We start from the raw sequence: 22779 nt of genomic DNA on the forward strand, positions 1-22779 counted from the left end.
GAGTCCAAACAAAAAAACGCATTATCGCCACCTACTGGCTGGATGTCTAGCTGCTATTATTCAACGTCTGGGGAAAACCAAATGCTAAACACAGTTAGGCATATTTCGTGGCGATTTTTGGGTCAATTTATCGCTGTCCAACGAAAGTTTAATGCTATTTTATGATTGATTGCTTGAGTGTACCATTGGAGTCAATGGAAAGGTCGGGGGCTGCAGTATCGGATACCCAAATACTCCGTTCAGCACCAAATGTCAAAATTGTGATGAGAACATCTCTAATTCACACCAGCACTCCTGGAAACAGGGCTTAATGTCCAAAATGGCGAACTATCCCTTTAAGTAGCCATGTGCACTGAGTTTACAAATGTAGCCCAGAGAATATGTAACAAAGAATTGCCATTCCAGTACCTAGGCGCAATGTATGCATTTGGTAGATTATGCTATGCCTTTTGAGGGTATTTTTAATATATAAAACTGTGAATCATATGATACAGTAGGCTCAATAACATATGTTCTACAGTAACATCTGTTTGCACCATTGACAGTATCTGCCAAGGTTTGCCTAACGGTAGATCCGCCTCTGCACTACATTCATGTAACATTCTGATGAAGCAGTTACACCGTCAAAACATGTCAGGTGAATGATAAATCTACTGTACGAAATAAAAGAACTTGAGACCTATACAAAATAAAAGAACTTGAGACCTTTTCACCCAAGGTAGTGAGCAGCTGTCTCCATCAGCATCCTCTTTCTGCCATGGACAGGTGGTGTTTCTATGGTGCCTTTAACTTTTACCTTTCGTGAATAACTTATAATTTTGTGTCCTGAAATATTTTATCTCTTAACATGTTTTCACATCCATAACCTTCCTTGTAAGGAGAAAGGACAATGTCTACATATGGCCTGTATATGGAATTACATTTCAGTTTTGACCCTCTAGTCGTAGTTGAGACAAATACATTTGAAGGACAGAATGTCACTTCATATTTACAACTTACTCTCAGTTGCAACACAAGGAAAAATATTCAAATAATGATAAAAAATGACAACCTCAATACAAGGGTAAACGGTTGTTGTCCCAAACCTTTATTGCAGTACTCAAACAGAAATGTACAATTGTGACAAATGTGAGAAGATCACAATAACTTAACATTGGTCAGCTTTTACAGCAGGATTCTATGTAAACCTCTGACAGAGAAAAATGCAGTTTGACAAAATTTCTGTTCGAATATGACTGCACAGATACTTGAGAGACTGTTATTGCTACTTCTGTGATGTGTTTCCCTTGTAAAGATTATCCTTTCTAAGCTGCTAATCACCACTTTTCACGTATGGCTTTTATTTAATTATTATTTTTCTTCTCCTACTTCTTTGTTTAAATCAAAACGTTTTTTTTTTACAATTCGTTGAAGAACGTATGCTCCCCAATATTAAAGCAGATTTTCCACAGTTCACCACAACATTAAAGTATATCTATATACTTTAAGTAAAAAAGATGTAATTTTTAATACAAAATCCAGAAATTTCTTTCAAACTGTTTTAAAACCAATGTCCTTTGTTCTGAGTTTATTGTTTAATTCATTGAACAAGACTTTTGCAATGCAGTATTCCAACATCTTCTGTCAGGCACCAGGCAAAATATGTTGAGGGTGCATTAATGGACACTACAGCGAAATAAAGTGAGTCAGCGAAATGCCTTGCAAGACAGACATACTGCAGTCTTTAAAATGTCTGCATAAAAATGACGGAAATGGTCTAGTAAACTAGATCAACCCGCCTAATGGCAGAAAATATTTTCCCTTGGCGAGCTGGTGCAGTACTGCACCATCTAGAGTCCAAGAAGACTCAAGGTCTGTCCTTCAATCACAACGTCCCGCCTGTGAATAACATTTTTTTGTTGTCGAAATTTGAGTTGCAAATCACCACCCTACATTCACTGTTTGCCCCATGCTAAAGTCAATGTAATCTGTTGCCAGACACAAAACGTTTTGGGTCACCGTCAGCTCAGTTGCCTTCCCCAACATAAAGAAAATATTCAACTTTTCAGGCTGAGCGGGATTGTAGCAGCCAAGCAGACTGCTGAACACACGGAAAGACATGAAAAGACCCCCATTCTGTCAGACAAGCTCTCGATCATCTGTTGACAGACAGTGCCCATGAGAACAAAGGGTTTCGGAGCCTACCGTTGATTCCACAGCTTTTCTGTTTTGCTGCCAAACTTTTCATGTTATAGCTTGGCATGTCGGGCTATGGTCTGAGCATTCTATAAATATGTTAGGAACTTATGAATATGAAGCGTGCGTGTGTGTGCGTACACAAAACACACAACATTAGCGGGTCACTCAAAACGAGTATGACTGTCCTGTCAGTAGACATACACACACTTAATAACAACAGACTTAAACCATGACTTCAGTGTCATTCATATCTAGGTATGTCTCTTTACATTTTTGACCAGGGCTTTTAAGGGGTACTTTTTAAAATATTAAGTCAAGAAATGGTCTTGTGCCAAATTCTGAATTTACAATTGTTTTTCTCAGCCAGTTACTTGGATCTCTACTGTGTATGGTCAAACCCAGCAGACCCAAACAATGAAAGGTAAACAAATTAACTAGTCAGATGTCCTTCAAGTGACAGTGATTTTGTGCAAACAACTTAATATACTTTTTATACCGAGTACAATATAGCCCCTTCAGAAGACCTATACATTGTTAGCAAAAACGTATAATCATATCTTCACAAATGTAGAAGGTACACCAACTTGTTTTAATGCTACTGCCCTTTGTTTCCGAGCAACCAAATGCGCTTAAAAACCGATTGTGTCCCCATTTCTATTCTTTGCCTCATATGTTATGTTTTTCTTATTTTGAAGAGGTTAATAAAGATGGGACACAGGAACTGAGAGGCGAAGGGGAAAGGGAGTTGGCTCAGGGAGTAATACAAGTCAGATTCAAAGCTGCCCCATAAAAAAATTACCCATTTGGGCAGGCAAACTTAACAGGCTCTGCACCCATCTCCCTCCACTAGACTGTTTCAGAATTCAGTTTTTTTTCTGAACATTCCATAGTAATTTTAAAAAATGAACATGTCAATTGCTGTTGTATACAAAATGAGAAAAAAATCTGTGTTTCGAATTCATATAGCCAACATGACAGACGCACGTCATTTAAAGATGGAACAAATGACACATTTCAATGAGGTCAAGATGTCGTGTATGAGTTTAAGGTGTGACTGTATGTATCAAACTTTTTCAACTAGGGTCACTGAGTATGTGGCTCAACACCACCAAAATCTTCATTTTAAAACAGTTCATCCACTGTGTTAAAAGAGGTATTACTGAAGTCTCCATATCGAATCGCGCACTAAAAATACAAGCTTGGTGTCAATCAGACCATATTCCTGTAGTTTTAGGTCACAGAGCGGTGTTGGTAGTAGAAAGAAAAAGCTAAATGGGGCAAAAACATGGTCAGCCCCCATTCAATTACTGTTAGATAGGCCTACTATTGCATTGCAACGCTACATCACATTTTCTCAATCAGCATTCAGTGACCTCAAACAGGGTTATGGATTGATCCACTCACAAAAAAAATCTCCATTAGTCAGAACAGTGGTATAGTCTACATTGTGACAGATAAAATGAATTGAATCAGATCAGAGATGGAGGTAATATACAAATAGTGGGCTCTTTGATAGGCAGTACTGTTAGCTTGACAAGACAATGAGCACATTTACTAAAAGTTTTTCATCCCTGTATGCACATGAAACACTTTAAGTATTGAAAAGGTTTTAGGATGTCCAAGGAGGTTCAAGGTGTTGAAAAAAGTAACTCAAATCACAGAAAGGGACACACGCACACGCAAACGCGCACCCGCGCACGCACACACACACACACACACACACACGCACGCGCGCGCACTCGCACACACACGCACACACACACACGCCTATTTTCAAGACAATAAACACTTACTCTTGTACATAAACCTACACATACACGCCCAGATAGAAAATCTGAAAATCTGCCAGCATAAACACGCCTACGATATGCACAAAGTTTAGAGTCTATATTGAATACTTTAAAAGAACATGCCATCCCCATGGCAAATTGAGTCACTCCCTGTAGTCCCTAGAGGTTAGATTACTTGCTCGTCAACCCAGCTGTTGTACTAATCTAGCATCGCACCGCTACTATTATCTGTATGTTAGCTGGTAACAACACATCACAGTGCCTGTTCTGATCCAATCGTTGTAAAACTGATTCAAAATCACTCAAAAAGTCCCCTTACAACAATACAACCGAATATGAAGGGATTGAAAAGGCAAAATTACATTTGGACATCACATACCATCTGAAAACCTTCATTTGCATCAGTACCATGTTTGGGATTTTTTTGTGCTTGGTAATGGTGCTTCTCCAGAACATTGTTCAAAATGTACATTGACCAAGTCAGTCCTTTTGCGCTACTTCATATTATTATTTGTACTTCTCGTGACCTGTACATTAACATGAAGTGATTGAGTTAATGAAAATGCTTTAGCACAGTGGCTGTACTAATGTACATCAATAGCTACAAAACGCTTTTGCTCATTTATCTAACTGAGGAGTGTGGGGAGTGACTCAAGGACTCCTGAGGGTGGCATTCTCCTTTAACATCACTGCTGAAGATCAGTGCAGCTTTGCATAGTAGCTTCACATTAACTGGACAAACCTCAATATAACATGTAAAGTGAGACTCAGCACAGTAAAGAAATTAAGCTGTTGAACACTGTTGAGGGTATAATGTGAAGAAACAGAAAGAGCAAAGCAACATGTACCTCTGCTGTGTCCTCAAGAAACAAACAAAAACAAACAAAAAGGGGGAAAAAAAACAGGTTTCACAAACTACTATTCTCTGAGAGGAATGTTGCTGAATGAAAAGTTTCTGAAGAAAGATATTCAATCCGACAGCACACTAAACCAAACTAATTAAACACAATTAACAAAAAAACCCTTTCAGAATTCTGAACCATAAAACAGACAAATAAGAAGTAATTACATATAAAAATATCCAAACGCATTCTAGTCTCCTCTTCTTTTGTCTGGTGGGAATTGGCAGCTACACCGGTTCAGTGGAATGTGATGTGGAGAGGTCCTCAAGCCTTCAGACCCTCACCAGGCAACCATACTTTACGTTTCTGCAAATAAAGAACATTTTCATAATTGATATCAGTAAAATCTACTGAATGTTTGTAGATGCTTGTACAGAAATGACAGTTGCCTAGTGAGTGGGGATTGTGATTTGATAAGAATACATATACTGTGCAGTTTGATGTATGTATTCCCATGGAGAATACATAGTAAGAAATAATAATTTGATATTGATCAGGATGCACAACTCTACCCCAGGTCCCCCCATAAAACTAGTACCGTCGGAATAGGGCTGAAGAATGACGGGTTAAAGTAATAATAACCGGGAAATGTAGTTCCGTCCGAACACGCCATGTCAGTAAAGATAGAGTTGGGTAAATATAGTTAAGATAGTATGTCGGGTAAACTTCACAGAGTTTTACCTCCTGCAAGAGGGTCCGTAGAAATTACACTCGGTAATACTAATCCCATCTGGATGCAACCCTACAGTCCCCTCCTAAAGTTTTGGAACAGCAAACCAAATTTTCTTGTTTTTGTTGTCCACCGCCAACAATTGGGTTTGAGACGCACCGAAGTGCATGACAAAAAAAGTCTGTAATGTCAGCTTTTATTTGGTTAAAGCTAGATATGTTGAATAATGTTGGATTCATGGCCATTTGTATTACACCACAACATTTTTCAGTGAGCAAAAGTATTGGAACATGTGACTGGTAGGTGTTTCTTCTTGACCAGCTGTTGAATTTAAGGATGATTGTTCAAAGGTTAGATAGCAATACACACACTTTTTTTTTTGACCTGGGTTTACACCTAAAAAGCCTGCATTACTTGTCAAGGATGAAAGATCAACAAAAGGACCACAGGGCCGTCTATGGCGGGAAAGCATTCCATTTCGAATTTGAAAAAAGAAGGAAAATCAATCCGATCTGTTGAACTAGCATTGGCCATAGTAAGTACAACAATTTGGAATGTCCTGGAAAAGACAGAAACTACTGGTGTACAGAGTAACGGACATTGAAGTGGTTGGTCAAGGAAAAACAACAATAGTTGGTGACAGAAATACTGTGAGAGCTCCAAAGAAAAGCCCAAAACATCAGAAAGGCATATCACTATCAACCTCCACAGTGCAGGGGGCAACATACTGTTTACAGAAGAATCCGAGAACAGAGATAGAGAGGCATTACCACACGTGCAAAACATTGTTGCACCAACCAAGACTGTCCGCTGTTACCCCAATAACAAACCCTGGGTAACCAGTGAGGTCAAACAACTCCTCAATAGGAAAAAGAAACTTTTCAAGGAGGGTAACTTGACAGAGCTGAGGAGCATACAGCGAGAGCTCAAAAGCACCCTCAAGGAGGCCAAGGTGGCATATGGGAGGAAAGTGGAAAAGAAAATGACAGACAATTCCAAGGAGGCTTGGCAGGGGTTTAGAAACATCACCGGTTGTGGGAGGGAGAGGCATGGTTGAGGGCGACCAGTTTTTACAACCGGTTTGGCAACTTTGGCACTGGGGGAGGCCACTCTCTTGTCACCTCTCAAGCTCCCTCACCCCCCCCCAGCCCGCACTTGACAACGACTCTGGCAACGACCCTGAAGATCACTGTTCAGTCGGCTCCGATCTCCCTCACTCAGAACCCCCCACTCTCAGCGACACTACATCCACCCATCCCCCAGCTCTGCCTATGGTCTCCACCCCCACCATCTGCAACTCTGCCATAGCACCCCCTCTGATGGACACAGCAGGCCCACCAACCCCCACTGCCGCTACCCCCGCTCCAGCCCCTCACCTCTGCCACTGCTGCGCTACCACCTCAAGCCCCAGGTATGACACGCACTGGATCCTCAGCAGTTTGCCTACCAAGAGAATGTGGGAGTGGAGGATGCTATCCTGTATCTCCTCCACAGGATACATTCTCACTTGGACAAGGGTGGCTGTACTGTGAGAATCATGTTTTTTTTATTTCTCCAGCGCTTTCAACACTATTCAACCACTGCTGCCGAGAGATAAACTGGAGCAGATGGGAGTGGAGCCTGGCCTGGTGACCTGGATCACTGACTACCTCACGGAGCGAACCCAGTTTGTAAGGATGGGTGACATCACATCTGAGACAGTGGTGAGCAGCACAGGAGCGCCACAAGGAACGGTGCTTTCCCCCGTGCTGTTCACTCTGTATACAACAGACTTCAGATACAACTCTGCGACATGCCACATGCAGAAGTTCTCAGACGACACTGCAATTGTGGGGTGTATCAGAGACGGTCAGGAGGAGTACAGGGGACTGGTTGACGACTTTGTGGGATGGTGTCAAAACAATCAGCTGCACCTGAACACCACCAAAACCAAGGAAATGGTGGTTGATTTCAGGCGCTCCATCCCGCCCTTAGTGCCTGTCTCTATTGGGGGAGAGAAGGTGGAGACTGTAAGCACTTACAAGTACCTAGGAGTGCACCTCGACAATAAACTGGACTGGTCCACAAACTCAGATGCACTCTACAGGAAAGGCAAAAGCAGGCTCTATTTCCTCCGAAGGCTGAGGTCCTTCAATGTCTGCAGCCGACTTCTACTTATGTTCTACCAGTCTGTCATGGCCAGCATGCTCTTCTTTGCTGAGACGTGCTGGGGTGGAAGCATCAGGAAGAGAGATGCTGGACGCCTTGACAGACTGGTGAGGAAGGCGGGATCAGTGGTGGGCATGGAGCTGGAGACACTTACCTCAATAACTGAGAGCAGAACACTGAGCAGACTAGACTCTATAATGGAGAATCAGCATCACCCCCTTAACGCCACCTTCACTAACCAACTGAGTCTGTTCAGCCACAGACTCCGTGCTTTCACCTGCAGGACTGACAGACTAAGGAAGTCCTTTGTCCCATGGGCAATTCAGCTGTTTAACAACACACAGAAGGACACTAAGAAGGACATCATAATAGGGGACTGGACTGCTTGAGATGCCAGAGCTGGCCCAGACCGGGAAACCTCGTGTGTGTGTGTGTGTGTGTGTGTGTGTGTGTGTGTCTGTCTGTGTGTCTGTGTGTGTGTCTGTCTGTGTGTCTGTCTGTGTGTCTGTCTGTGTGTGTCTGTGTGTCTGTGTGTCTGTGTGTGTGTCTGTGTGTGTGTGTGTGTGTCTGTGTGTGTCTGTGTGTGTCTGTGTGTGTCTGTGTGTGTCTGTGTGTGTCTGTGTGTGTCTGTGTGTGTCTGTGTGTGTCTGTGTGTGTGTTTTGTGCCTAATACACTTACCTGTACTTTACTGTGACATTGTGAGAATTTCCCACCCCTATCATACTCTGTACACTGCCTACCTCTACATACTACACTATATCATAGATGTATCCATCAACATTTGTTCCAGGTCATGTTAAGATTGTCTACCTTAACTGACAATGTATGTTTTCTGCATTGGTCTATCCCAACTCACAGAATGTCTTTTTGCACAATTACCTTTTTTACATTTTTATCTTTACTATTTCATTTTATTTTCCCCTCCCTGACTATTCCTGTGTTATTTGTGTCTTGAAATGTCCATGTGGGCATTTGTGTATTTGTGTATTTATGTAAGCTACTGGATATCTGAATTTCCCCCTGGGGATCAATAAAGATACTCTACTCTACTCCACTCTACTCTACTTCAAACTACGCAGTGTTGTTGCTCCACCCACAATTTCGTTGACTTCATTGACAATGACAATAAACTCCTTGAATCTTGAACACAATCTAAGACTTATGAGACCTTGATTAATCTCTACCAAGTCTAAGAAAGGCCTTAGTAATGGAAAAAGAAAGGAACTTCTTTTGGCATAAAGCAGGCAAAATCATCTGTGAGGAACAGTAAAAGTAATGTCATGGCCTGGGCATGCATAACTTCCTCTGGAACAAGCTCCCACATTTGTATTGATAATGTAAGTGACCATGGTTGTAACCGAATTAATTCCAATGTGTAGAGACACATTTTGCCTGCCAATTTTTGGACTAATGTAACCAATCTAATAGGGAAGATTTTAATCATGCAACTGGATAATGGGATAAAACACGATCAACAAAATATTGACTTAATCAAGGGGTTGAAGTGAAAGGTTTAGCAGACCAAATCAATGACTTGACCTTAAGCAAGTAGAGTAAGCATTTCACCTCATGAAGAAGCGAGTGAATACAAAAATCCATCAAAACAAAGAACAATGTCACAAATCTTGTACTCTTCTTTTGTGATGCTATTGCAGGCTTTTAATGTAATTTCTTTTCAAAGGGTCTGACTACGGGCCAGGTTAAGTTTTACCGCAAATTATTATGCACGAGTTACCTGTGAGTTGACATTGTTACATTTTATCTGCCGTCGTGATGTATTGTATATTCATGCTTACAGTGTTGAGATATGTGTATCATGGATATTTGTGATTATTGAGTAGATTATGAGGGGAAACAGTGGCGTTTTACTTGCCGCCATCTTCTCTTCTCTTCTTCTTGCTTCTTCTATTAATATAACATTTTGTGTTTATCTTATTGAAGGCTGTGCTATTGCATATCTGTCTGTGAAGCTATATGGATGCCAATTTCTTATGTTCTGTATTTAGGAGTAATAATTCTCCTCTGTTATTTCTGTTTCCCTTTCAGAAACCACACATACATGTAGGGATTATGTTATTATCGATGTTTTATTCATAATGAATACCCAACCCTCTTGAACATCTTCAAAGAGTGCATTCATGCCCCACAGTGGCTACAACTTTCCGTAAAGAACTATCATTCATCATAACAAGATTTGTTGATGTCCATGAGTAGCAGGATTGAGGAAGTTATTGCAGAAAAAAGGATATGCCACGAAGTATTGCGTTTTATTTTCCTTTACGATGATATGTTCCACTACTATTGCTCACCTAAAAAAATGATATGGTGTAGTACAAACTGTCATAAATCCAAAAATATTTAACATAAAGATTCAAAACACCAGGAAATAAAAGCTGACATTCTGAACTTTTATTTCATACTAATGTTTTTGTCTCAAACCTAAATGTCTTTGGTGGACAACAAAAACAAGATCATTTGTCTTGCCGTTCCAAGTATTCTGGAGGGGACTGTATGTAAAGATGTCTGGTTAAGTGCACGAAACGCACATAGCCGAAAGCGAACGTCTTTTTATTTATTTTTTGTATTTCGCTACTTTGGCTCGCAGTCAGTCGCAATATTTAAAATTCTGCGGAAATGAATGGCTGTAGGCTAACATTTTTCAGACCTGGGTAAAATAAATTTTAGACCTAGGATGAAAATCTGGCAGGTTTCTGAATTTTAGACTTTTTTAGACCCCGCGGGAACCCTGATAACACCTCCATAGAACTACAAGAACATACAGCTCCAGGCCACTTTATTAGAATCACATGAAAAAGTTGTTTTATTTCCATAATTCCATCAATAATGTTAAACTGTCATGGATTATATATTCATTGAACTATTCCAATCATTCTTGGGTTTTTTTTAGCTGGAAGGTCAAAATATGTAAAATGTATATTATATATATAATAATAATAATTAAAAAACAATTGGCGAATTCACATTATTAGAATATTGTAATTAAAATCACCATTTTCTTCAGCAAAATTTGGGTCACATCAAATCAGTTGATATTAAGTACTTTCTACATAGAATCCTAACCAAGTACTGAACATTGCATGCTGTCTTAATCATTGTCATGATGTGTTTAACATTGAAGTCAATGGCAGAAACAGTGCATGCGAGTAATGTAAGCTCATACAGCTCCAGGCCACTTTATTGATGGAATTATGGAAATAAATCAACTTTTTCATGCTATTCTAATAATGTTAAACTGTCATGGATTGTAGATTCATGGCCCAGTTTTTTAACTATTCCAATCATTCATCTTTTTCTTTTTACATATTTTGGCCTTCCAGCTCAAAAAAACCCATGAATTGGGGAATTGTTCAATGACAAGGTTGTCCTAGCCACAAACAAGTAGACACGTTTTCCCCCCCAGACATACAAACGGTATACTCCTATAGCTTTTTAGTAGTTTAGTTTACACATGTTGCCAAATACAGAGTTGTATATAGGCTAGTTAGTTCCTCTGAGGGCGGTCAAAATGAGCTGTACACACCGGGCTGCTGATAGCTTTGGCTAAGCTTTTGTTTTGGCGCTAACTCACCAGTTTGATTCTAAATCACCAGAAATGAAACCCCATTGAAAATGAATGGGGTTTTATATCTGGTGAGTTAGAATTAAACTGGTGAGGTAACACCAAAACGTGGCATGGAAATCTACAGGGTATATTGAAGAGTGAAGGGTCACCAGGTCAACAAACAAGAACAGCTTACAGCAAAGCATGAAGGATATCTGGGCTTCCAGAACTCCCATGCACAGTTTCTGCCATTGACTTCAATGTTTAACTCATCATGGCTGTTACTAAGACAGAGAGAGTCCTAACCAAGTATTGAACATTGCATGTTATGTAGAAAGTACCAAATTTCAACTGATTTGATGTGACCCGAATTTTGAGCTGGAAGGCAGAAATATGTAAAAAGAAAAAAATGAATGATTGGAATAGTTAAAAAAAACTGGGCCATGAATCTACAATCCATGACAGTTTAACATTATTGATGGAATTATGGAAACAAATCAACTTTTTCATGCTACTCTAATAAAGTGGCCTGGAGATGTATATCCTTAATGCTTTGCCGTCATCTGTTCTTGTTTGTTGACCTGGTGACCCACACTTCACTCTTCAATATGCCATGCCACGTTTTGGTGCTTAGGTGGTATGGACCTTCTAACGCACTAGAAAGAAAACCCCATTCATTTTCAATAGGGCTTTATTTCTGATCAGTTAGAATGTCCATACCACCAAAGCACCAAAACATGGCATGGAAATCTACAGGGTATATTGAACACTGAAGTGTGGGTACGTGATCTTGATTTGACTAACAGATCTCGGAATCTTCACATTTTAGCGCCATAGTCTGCACCATATAATGATGTATAGTTCACTTTTACTTCAAATAAAAATAATTCTAATAAAATAAATATATGTAATAAAATGGCAATTTGTATAACTATACCTGATGGTTCATCTTGAATCTGTTCCTCTGGTTGAACGGCCTCCTCTAGAACACAAAAGAAAGAAGAAAACAGAATTTTACATTTTAACAATGCGTCACCAATTCATTTTGCAGTGTTTCCCCAACAGCAAACCTTCACAGGATAATGTGTATGATTACCACAAATAGTTCTGTGTGACTGAACGAATGAACTGCTAGAAATGTAGAATAGAACTTGGGCCCTACATCTTCCAAAAGGTATGCCAGATTATTTTATTTATTTTTTTGGTGAACAAGAGCCCAAGACCCTGGTGATGGTCAGATAACAAAAAGGCTGCTTCATGTTCTAATATAGGCATCTAATAAAAAACAATTCATTTTTCAGTGGTTCACAGGTGATTGCATATGGTAACTAAAACATTTCTATATGACTGAAATGGCAATTAACAGGCAATTTAAAATGTATCTGCAGCAGCATCTTATCAATGAAAACACCAAATTTCAAAGTCTTTTTTCCAATCTTGTGAAAAAAGAAATTGTGCTGCACCAAAGGCAGTGTAGGTAAACAGGAAACGGCTAATGCTTTGATTGAGATTAAAGAAACATACCAAACTGAGGCTTCTAATCAATGAACACACTTAGTGGTAAAATAGCAATACTCTACAGCGCCAGCATGTGGTAGTATCAACACATTGGCCAAAACTTAGTTGGCATGGTTGGCCTATATTTTCACTTACATGCCTGAATCTTGGTAAGGATGTGTAACTGACTTGGATAACCAGAAAGGGGGGCGGGGATGTTATGCCCCGCATCAAGCCGTAGGCGCGAGTTCCCACCAAGGCCGCTCGCGCCTTTCACAGCAATTTAGCTCTTTTTCAGTCTGCCAAAATAAAGCTAACGAAAGCTACCTTTTTACCCTTTTATGGTGATATATTTTATAGAATTAAGGCCCTTATATAATACCTAGTTTCGTTCATTATTTCACTTAGGGATGCCACTTAATGCAGATGGGCAGATGTGTTAGGTTTTACGTAGTCATGCACGAGAGCTGAGAAGTGTCGTGAACACTGTTTTGAATGTGCATGTCTTTCTGTTGTTAACACACTCAATACCAGCCGTTTTTTGGAATTCAGCCGTAGACTCCCAGCCAATTTCATCATTTTATGTAATTTTCACGCCCAAAGAACAACTCCAGTGGCTTCCAAGTAAACTATTTTGGTGCAAAAATCACCTGGTCATGCAGTTCAGAGCATCTGAAATGCTAACTGGCTAATGTCACTTGACTGGTATTTTTCGTTCTGTAGATTAAAGCTCTAAAGTACTCACCCAAAAGTAGGTTACTTCCTGCTGTGTTGCATGCTGTTTTTCATTACAACCTTCCATTTTACACCTATCCTGATGGCAGCAAAACTCCTAATCCTTCCAGCATATGTTTAGGAATAGGCTAGCTAGCAAGGCAAGTATGTTTTGATTCTCCAGCCCAGGAAGTAACTCGAGGCGTGACATGATCAGGAAGTGGTTTGACTGAGTTTTAAAACTCAAATACTGTGTGTAATAAAATGCACAGATGATGAAACATCCAGATCCTGACTTTGTAGGAGTTTTGACTTTGTAGGAGATTTCATGATCTATGTCACGAATACAGGTTGACGAATACAGCGCTCAGCAGAGCGCACTATCCTTTGTAGTTCTTTCTGTTCACGCACTGTGGCATTTCCGTACCAGGTGATGATGGACCCTGTTAAGATGCTCTCCACTGCTGAGGAGTAAAAGGCTTTTAGGATGGGTGTGGAAACTTTGTACTTTCTACGCCTGTTGAAAAAGTTCAATCACTGAGAAAGCAGCTCTAGTCTGTAGGTAGTTGAATATGTGAATAATCCAGTGAATGATTGTCTCTTACCTGTTCAAACACAAAATGACATAAGGTCTAAAAACCCTCTACAGAGGCAACTGTAAGTAAGATTATAAGTGTTTGGACTATTCCTGTTGCCATGATATTTTGAAAGCATTGTGCTTTAGTTTTCTGATTTATATCTTATATTAATTTCTAAAAATGTCTTTCCACATTCTCCCGACATCCACTCAGCGGTAGGCCTATCCTGACAAAGTGAAGAGCAGTGCATTTTGTTTTCTTGATGCTCAACGCGAAGTGTGTTTGTATACAAAGATAACAGATTTAGGGTCTCATCTGTGAGGCTCATCTCCCTTTGCTGATGACACAATAGTGGTCTGTAATCTCAAACATCAGATTGCTACCATTGACTGCATGCCTTCAGTTAACAATATACCAAAAACAAAAGCCCCTATATAAATTGGCTCATAAAATCCTGGGAAAATGTCAATACAATGGGATCTTCTTAAACAAAAAGTTCAAATTCAATTAAGAATGTCCTAATTTATGTTTACAATATTGCCAAACATGCTGAATACTGACCTGCTTCCTCTGTTAAGTCATCCTCTTGTGGTACATCTGCCATTGTATCATCTGTGAAACAGAATTGTCTCAAGTAAAACATGATAAAATATAATCTCACATGCGCACAGAAGGAGAAAAAAGTAACTACACCCTTTGTAATATCTTACATCTCTGTCTAAATTGGTCATAAAAAAATAGTCATCTTCCCACAAATCACAAAAAGGAACAAACAGTGCCTTCTTTAACCAATACAACCAAAACTATTGCATTTGATACTATATATTTATTATACATTTCTCTACTGACAGGTTTATGTGCTATGACAGCTATGGGGTAGGAGCAAGTTTTAAGAGCAAGAGTTTGGCATTACAATACATGGAAGCCCCATGAGCAGGGAAACGTCTGTATTTAAAATTTCATGCAGAATGCAAAAACGTAGTGCAAAGTTTCTTTATTGATCTCTACACATAGGCTAAGATACCGTATTGATCTCTACACATCGGCTAAGCTACCGTAATAGGTTCATACCTATATCTCTGTGTCCAACCATATTTTATGACCAATTGAAATTGTGTAAGTGGACTCCTTGGCATTTCTCTCTCACACACATGGATACACAAACATGGGGGGTGAGGTGTGTGTGTGTGTGTGTGTGTGTGTGTGTGTGTGTGTGTGTGTGTGTGTGTGTGTGTGTGTGTGTGTGTGTGTGTGTGTGTGTGTGAATAAACAAATAAGCATTCTACACAACACATCAATACAAAAATAAATCAATTCAAACCTGCTGCACCTTCAAGGTCTTCACTGTCAGGCTCTTCAACTGCAGCCACTTCTAGAGCCTCTTCTACAACCGGCAATTCTTCAATGGGCTCTTCGACTGTTTCAGTTTGTTCAACAACCTCATTGACAAGAGTGTCCTCCTCGACTGGTGCCGCTTCCTCTTCCTCGACTGGTGCCGCTTCCTCTTCCTCGACCGGGGCCGCCTCCTCTTCCTCGACCGGGGCCGCCTCCTCTTCCTCGACCGGGGCCGCCTCCTCTTCCTCGACCGGGGCCGCCTCCTCTTCCTCGACCGGGGCCGCCTCCTCTTCCTCGACCGGGACCGCCTCCTCTTCCTCGACCGGGGCCACCTCCTCTTCCTCGACCGGGGCCACCTCCTCTTCCTCGACTGGGGCCACCTCCTCTGGAACGGCTTCCTCTGCAACTTCATCTGGTTCAGAAGTAGCCTCCTCCTCTGGAGCAGACTCTTCCTCCGCTATGGCTGCATCTACTTCAACAGTACCATCTTCTTCTGCAACTCGGTCTTCATCAGCAATAGCCTCCTCTACTGGCAAGGGCTCTTCTTCCAGAACAGCCTCCTCTGTCGGAACACCTTCTGCAGTTGATGCATCCACTTGTGGCTCTTCTACGGGTTCCTCTGTTGATGCAGTATCTTCAATTACCTCAGCATCAACTGGGGCAATCTCCTCTTCAGCTCCCACCTCAGGGGCAGCCTCATCTTCCAATTCCACTGGAACTGCCTCCACAGCTTCTGCAACTGGTTCGGGTTCCTCTGTAATCTCCTCTTCCTCCTCCAGGACAACAGGCTCTTCCTCTGCAACCTCCTGTTCATCTTCAGCAACATCTGATCCTTCTTCTCCAACCTCATCCTCAACAAGGTCTGGCACCTCTGTGTCCTCCTGCACAGGCTCCGACACGATATCTGATTCTGGTATTTCTGTTTGTAATTAGGTTACAAAATGGCAAGCAAAAACTAAGTAAAGGAACACATTAATAAACTAATTAACAAACCATCACAAAGAGTGGATGTAATATGTATAAAATATACACATTTACACGTTTTAGTTAGAAGTATGTGGAAAATAGGGGTGTGACGAGACACTCAGCTCACAAGACGAAACGAGACAAGAGATCGAGAAGAGACGAGATTAAGAAAACTAAATGACAAATCATGACTGGAGAACAACAGATTTTTATTTAACCGAATTGTACATACATTTTTAAATGTTTTATTATAACTCTTGCATGATGTAAGCATGAACTTTTAAAAAACTTCTTCTGCTACAAATTGAAATCTGAATGAACATTTTATAAAAGTGAAAAGTGAATTTAAAAAAATTAAGCTGCAAATAGATTTGAAAAATCATCTTATTTTTTATCTATTTTTTATCATCCCCAGAGAAAAGTGGGGAAAGGATAAGGGCTGCAACTAACATCCAGTAACTTGGGGAATCTTTCCAGCCATGAACACATTGCTGTTTCATTGATAGAGATGCTGTAATCCATTTCTCCCATCAGTGTGAATTAGAGGCATCATTCATGCTATGTCACTGGCTAAATCAACAACAAGGAGTAGGCTAGGCTACCACAACTGTAACCTCAACATTTAACTCAGTCTACTTATTCTAATGTCATTGGTGGGTCTGTAGGGCAGGGATTCTTAACCATAGGGCCGCGGACACAACCTCCAGGGCCGCAAAAAAACGTTCAGTATCGCACCAGTGGGCCGACAGGGCCGCGGAACTGCACGGACGAGTATTGTTATTAAGCCCCGACGCATTAAGAATAGTGTGAGCCTTTTCCCAAATTCAACTCTGTCATAACGCAATGACCACACCACGCAGTTTTTTTTTGTTCGGGGGAGTAGGAGATTCATCAAGAACAAGATGGAAACACACGTTGTAGGCTATTTGGAAAGAGAGATATTACCAACTGCTTTCAAGCTGATTTGGCGACGTCTTCTGCGCCCTAATATTCTAGAGCTTTGATCGTTAGAACTTACGTGTTCAACGGTTACTCAAAATAATTCTAGTTACTGAATCTTTATCCCTTATACTTGTCCAAGTGTCTACACATTAGTCCTTTCACGAATTTTGCTTGATACTGGACAGTTTTCCAACCGACAGTGGAATTTCTGTTCACGTCTCTTTCTCTTCACGTCGCGTTTTCACATCAGCAGAAAGCTCTTGACTTGCGATTTGTAATGAATCTGCTGATCGCAAAATCAGGACGCTTGTCACACAAACTCTGAGCTGTCAGAAAGGCATTCAAATGTGTGAATGACTCTGGCTTGCTAAACTGAGTGAATTTGAGGAGTGAAATTAAATGAGTGAGATTAATATCAGCCTAACATTAATACAGTTCTATCCTTTGTAATAAAATACTTAATTAATTGCCCATCTATTTAGGCTATAATTTATATAATATAATAGGCCTATATATTATATTTTATTATATTATCCCAATGATATAATATAATATAATATAATATAATATAATATAATATAATATAATATAATATAATATAGGGCCTAATATAAACTAATAGCCTATGGGCCCCGGTTAAGAGTTCGCAAATGGTTCCCTAATGGTTTGCTAATTATGCTAAGTTCGCTAGTTAGCTTATTAGCATTAGTGACATGGACTTTGCAATTGGATAGGAAATGGCTAGGAAACAACTGGATAGGAAATGATCCCACATTTTGCAGTGTGTGGTCTATGATCACAAATCCACATCACTAATTATTCCACATTGGACTGATTTTGCAAACTTATTTTTAAAAAATGATCACAAATCTCGCAAGGTTTGATCTCGTGAGATCTCGTCGAGTTTAGTCTTGCAATATCTCGTCACACCCCTTGTGGAAGACCATCTAAAATAATAATGCATCACAAGATAACATGCTTACCAGGTGCAGGAGGAACTACCTCCTCTTCTGTGACACTGGTCTCTTCCTCCTCAACAAGTTCGGGTTTTGGTGCTGTTAAGTAAAAATTAAAAGCAAGTTAGAAGACAGGAACTATTTACATCCAACAGTTTGTTGTCATTCTCTCTTGGTGTAGTTGGATATACATTAAAATGTTATCTTGTTTTGACCAGCATTTTATAATGTTGCACACCAATCTATAGGCTGTGTAGAGTTCAGAAGGGGATTTCCCATTTCCTTAATAAACTAAGGAATCAAGTGATGCTCAGTGATGGATCATATGATTCATTCAATGTTCCCTGATTATCACCTAATCCTAATCAATGTAGACCTATATATGCCTGTGGTCAATGAGGCTAATATCAAAAGCATTAAAATGCAACTTGCATGTGAACAACTGGTTGATTTTAATATAGACTCCAACTCATCCAAACCTCTGCAGCACAAATTTGTACCCGCAAAAAAGTTCTCCACGCACATTACACCTCTAGTGCTTAAATTCCACAAGCTTCCAGTCAATTATCCTTAAAGATATAGATCCTTTCCAAAAAATAACTTTAGCCAATTTCAAAATGCAGTTGAAATGCTCACACTACCCTGGACTTGTCAGTACCCGAGATTTATTTTTCCAGCCTTTTCCGAGATCCTGGTCATTGTAATGGGGGCAGTTGTTTGTTCACATTTAAAAAAAATAAATAAAAAAAACATTTTTATTTATTCCCAAAAACATCCAAAACGTTATGCAACATCAGCAGACAACTAGCAAACAGCGACAACTTTTGAGAAAATATTTGGAGTAGGCCTATGTTAAGAAAGTTTTTAATGTTAACAAAATCTCCCCCCATAAGAATAGCTCAGATCTCTGAAAGGACTGAGCCAAAAAATGCAGCATCACCGGTAACTAATACCAAAAGCAATTTGAAATTGGCTGAACTGCTCCTTTAAATTCAATCTTTTAGAGTATTGTGGAAGAGCATTTACATAATAAAGGCTCCTCATCATGTACATTACCTTTTTAGGTGTAAACCCAGGGCAAAACCTGACATTCAACAGCTAGACAACAAGAAACACCTAGTCACATCCAGTTCCAATACTCTCACATACCACCCTTTCTTTGAAAAATGTTTCGAGTCGTTTCACACATAATTTACCAGGAAGTATAAGCTATTCAAAACTCTTCTCTACTTTGTCAAAGTAATGATTTACAATTATATGTGTTATTTATAGGAAATGTGTTTCATTTAATATATTTTGTTTAATTTCTAATTAAATAGGGACTGCTTAATGAATAGGATGACAACAAATGTTGTCAAAGGGTTCATGATTTCAAATTACTATGTAACTGTATGCCTCATTGTGGGGCTAACTGTTAAGTCAATGTGATTTCCTTTTTCTGTGTAGGAGTAATTTCATGCATAGCATATCAATGTGTTGCATCAGTGTCTTTTCAGGCCAGGAGTGTATTCTGGCCCCCTAAGTTCTCACATGAAACAACTTTACCCTGGTCTGGCATGCTTCCATACTGAACTATGTTCTTCTCTGAGAAAAAAAAATCATGTGTACCCCTTTTGTCTTTCCTGCAGTCTGGTGTGGGGGTCTATTTATTATTATGCTAGCTCAGCTTGATATTGTTTTCGCTCACTGATTGGCCATCACTCAATGTCTCATGTTCATTGAACTTTTCTGGTGCAATTAGTTGCTTTGCATTTTCTTAAATCTGTCAAAAGACAGATCCTGTGATTGTTCGAAAAGAGCGAAATCATGGGCAGACTAGCGTCTTTTCCACAATCACTGAAACATTTGTCATCAGGTCTAGGTTCAGCAACAGTGGTCCTCAAGGTAATCCGACTACCTGAATAAAGTGAATGCCCAGGTTATTTAATAAATTATGTTTTTCTTCACAAGAACATATGAGATTACAATGCCAAGATTCATCAGGCTGAACTTGTGAAAGAGTGTTTAATGAGGCATGCATTTTCACACATGGATTGACCACCAAGAGACAAGAGTCCAGACCTTAAAGCGACAGTCACACACATTGCTACTAGTTACTCGCTCAGAGAGAGAAGTCAATAGAATGTTTGTGTTCCAGCAAAGCAAGGAGAGTACAAGCAATGCGATGTGGGCTAATTCTGTGATGAAAAATATTTTTACTTTGAGGAATGCGAGTAATGCCTTACAATTTAAATACAGTAATATTGTAGTGTAAGGGATTATTTTAAAAGACAGTAACACGTAAACAGCAATGCATTACACTTTTGAGTAACTTGCCCAACACTGTCCCTTAGTGACCGCAAATTGAAATGCAGACGGGGTGAATTTTGACATTCCAGTGTCTAACTCTAAAGAAAAGAAAGCAAAACAACTTAAAATAAAATTAAGGTGTAACAGTCAAATGTTCTATCAAACAGCTTCCTGGCGGAGGTCTGCATTCTGAGTGCATCTAGTTTTTATTTTTTTAAAACTGTGTTAATTCCCATCTCACAGCTCAAATGGTAGGTGTATTCTTCATCGTGTTTCGTAGTGCTTTCCTTTCTATAGTGCTAACAATGGGACAGGTCTTGACCACAAGCTAGCCATTTTATCACCTGGTTGTCCTTATGATGGAGACTATCTGTCAGAATTTAGTAGAACATGTAAATTGGCCTTATTATGTAGCAATAATTGAAGGACTCCCTTCATAGTGTCTTCTCATGCTGTTTAAAACCCACATATATCATTCAGCTCCACCTCTTACTCTACAGATGAGTGTGAAGAGCTTAACCAATGCACTATTTCACCCCTATGCCACCACAGATGCTGACTTTTTGGACTGAGCACGAAATCAAGTTGGATGGTCCATTTTCACTGCAGCACAGGATTTAGCAAGATTTTTTTCTTATATTCAAAAAGAATGTATTTTTGCCTTCTGTAACCAAATGACAGTTTCCCATGTCCTCTGGGTGTATTTCAAGTGAGCTTGGGTGCATAGAAGAATGTTAAACCTCTGCATCATTTGTTCACATGAAGCATTCGCAGTATGGTCAAGTTTTCACTAGCTTTAATTGTTGGAGTGCCAGCGTAAGACTACAGACAGTAAATGTTTCATGATCTCATAAACCTATATGATGATTTTAATAACAGAAACAGGTCTTATATACACACAATCAAATCATTCAAAGGTAATTCAGAAATTCATGTAATAACTATGGTAATTATTCCCTTTGCACCTTTGATTTTGAGTGACTCAGTCTGTCTGTGATGGTTTTATACCTGGACATTCATGTTGTCAGTCAATACAATTCATTTTGAAATGTTCTTTCCTGCGTTATCTTAGCTGATTCTAATGTTTCTTGCATTTCACTGGTACTGTCCCAACTTATTTGAGACATGTTGCAGTTATCAGATTTGAAATGAGCAAATGTCCCCCAAAACAATATTTTTTCTCGGTTAATAACAGTTAATTTGTTGTCTTTACACTATTCTCCATCTAATGACTGGATTGAATGTTTTGAAAATGATAGTATTTTGATTTTATTCAGTTTACCAAATGTCCCAACTTCATCGGAGTTGGGGTTTGTTGTAGTGATGTGTGTGAATGTAGCTTAATCCTGCTGAAAATCCTTGGTGTGCTGAAGAAGTCTTTCTGTCAAACTCTACCATCACGATTCAAGATGTCAGTGAAATATTAATGCAAAATCAGATGGAAATAAATCTTGAGCCATTGGACCCTACACACCCACATGTACACGCACACACCTTGACGTCCAGATTTCCAACAAGAAATTCTGCAGTGGTAAGACCCATTTCCAGATAATGTGGAAGGATGTTTCTTCCATGACACATTTACCCGTGTTGTATGCTTTAGGTCACGCACCTTGATCCAGAGATGCTGCAGCTGGTTCTTCTTCGGCAGGCTCCACCACAGCGGAAAGTTTGTCTTTCAGTCCTAAATGTTGCATAGGTGGGTGTGAAGTTTAGTAAAATTTCAACTTTTAACTATTGTGGTAGTGCTGACTTTTTCCTGCCTTTGCTAAAATGAGTACACATACCTATAGTAAGTCAACTACCTAATGAATGAAATCAAACATGTTAAGGCAAGATACACTATTCACAACAGGTTAAGGATATAGTCATATACATGGTGATTTTCCCCTTTGTTCTTTGTTCCTTTTGAGATCACAAATGATGAATGAATGGAAACTCCTTTTTCATTAGTTTAATATTTATTAACATTAACAGCTAGAACGCCCCGCAGATGAAAATTGGCAATATCATCAATGAACAGATTGATGGGGGTGTGCTGGTAGAGACAGGAGATGAGTTCTATGATTTCCATGTTGCTCTGGGCCATGGGTCCCGAACAACGCAGCATGGGCCTGTTCACTGATTAGTATCGGATCACCTTCCACAGAGATGGTGGTCGTCAGCATTGCTGGAGGAGGTGAGGTGAGCAATTGTTGTGGCCAAGTGGTTAAGGAGGTGGACTTTAGATCAGAGGGTTGCAGGTTCGAAT

General features: G+C 39.7%; 1 protein-coding gene across 4 annotated transcripts in view; it reads right to left on the reverse strand.

The window, feature by feature from the left end:
- Nucleotides 1–1058: 1058 nt before the first annotated feature.
- asph (aspartate beta-hydroxylase) overlaps nt 1059–22779 on the reverse strand; it is a 64415-nt gene continuing 42694 nt past the window's right edge. For 2 of the 4 annotated variants that reach the window (XM_063218181.1, XM_063218179.1), the window contains exons 4-9: nt 22141–22212; nt 18267–18338; nt 15362–16294; nt 14602–14652; nt 12189–12233; nt 1059–5176 (exon numbers count right to left, since the gene is read on the reverse strand). In XM_063218181.1, the coding sequence (XP_063074251.1) occupies nt 5169–5176; nt 12189–12233; nt 14602–14652; nt 15362–16294; nt 18267–18338; nt 22141–22212 (1181 nt within the window). In that variant the 3' untranslated portion in view covers nt 1059–5168. The remainder of the gene's footprint in view (nt 5177–12188; nt 12234–14601; nt 14653–15361; nt 16295–18266; nt 18339–22140; nt 22213–22779) is intronic. The other 2 variants (XM_063218183.1, XM_063218182.1) reach the window with 2 other exon arrangements.

This window comes from Engraulis encrasicolus, chromosome 16, assembly GCF_034702125.1.
Source record: "Engraulis encrasicolus isolate BLACKSEA-1 chromosome 16, IST_EnEncr_1.0, whole genome shotgun sequence".
In the NCBI taxonomy this organism is placed as follows: domain Eukaryota; kingdom Metazoa; phylum Chordata; class Actinopteri; order Clupeiformes; family Engraulidae; genus Engraulis; species Engraulis encrasicolus.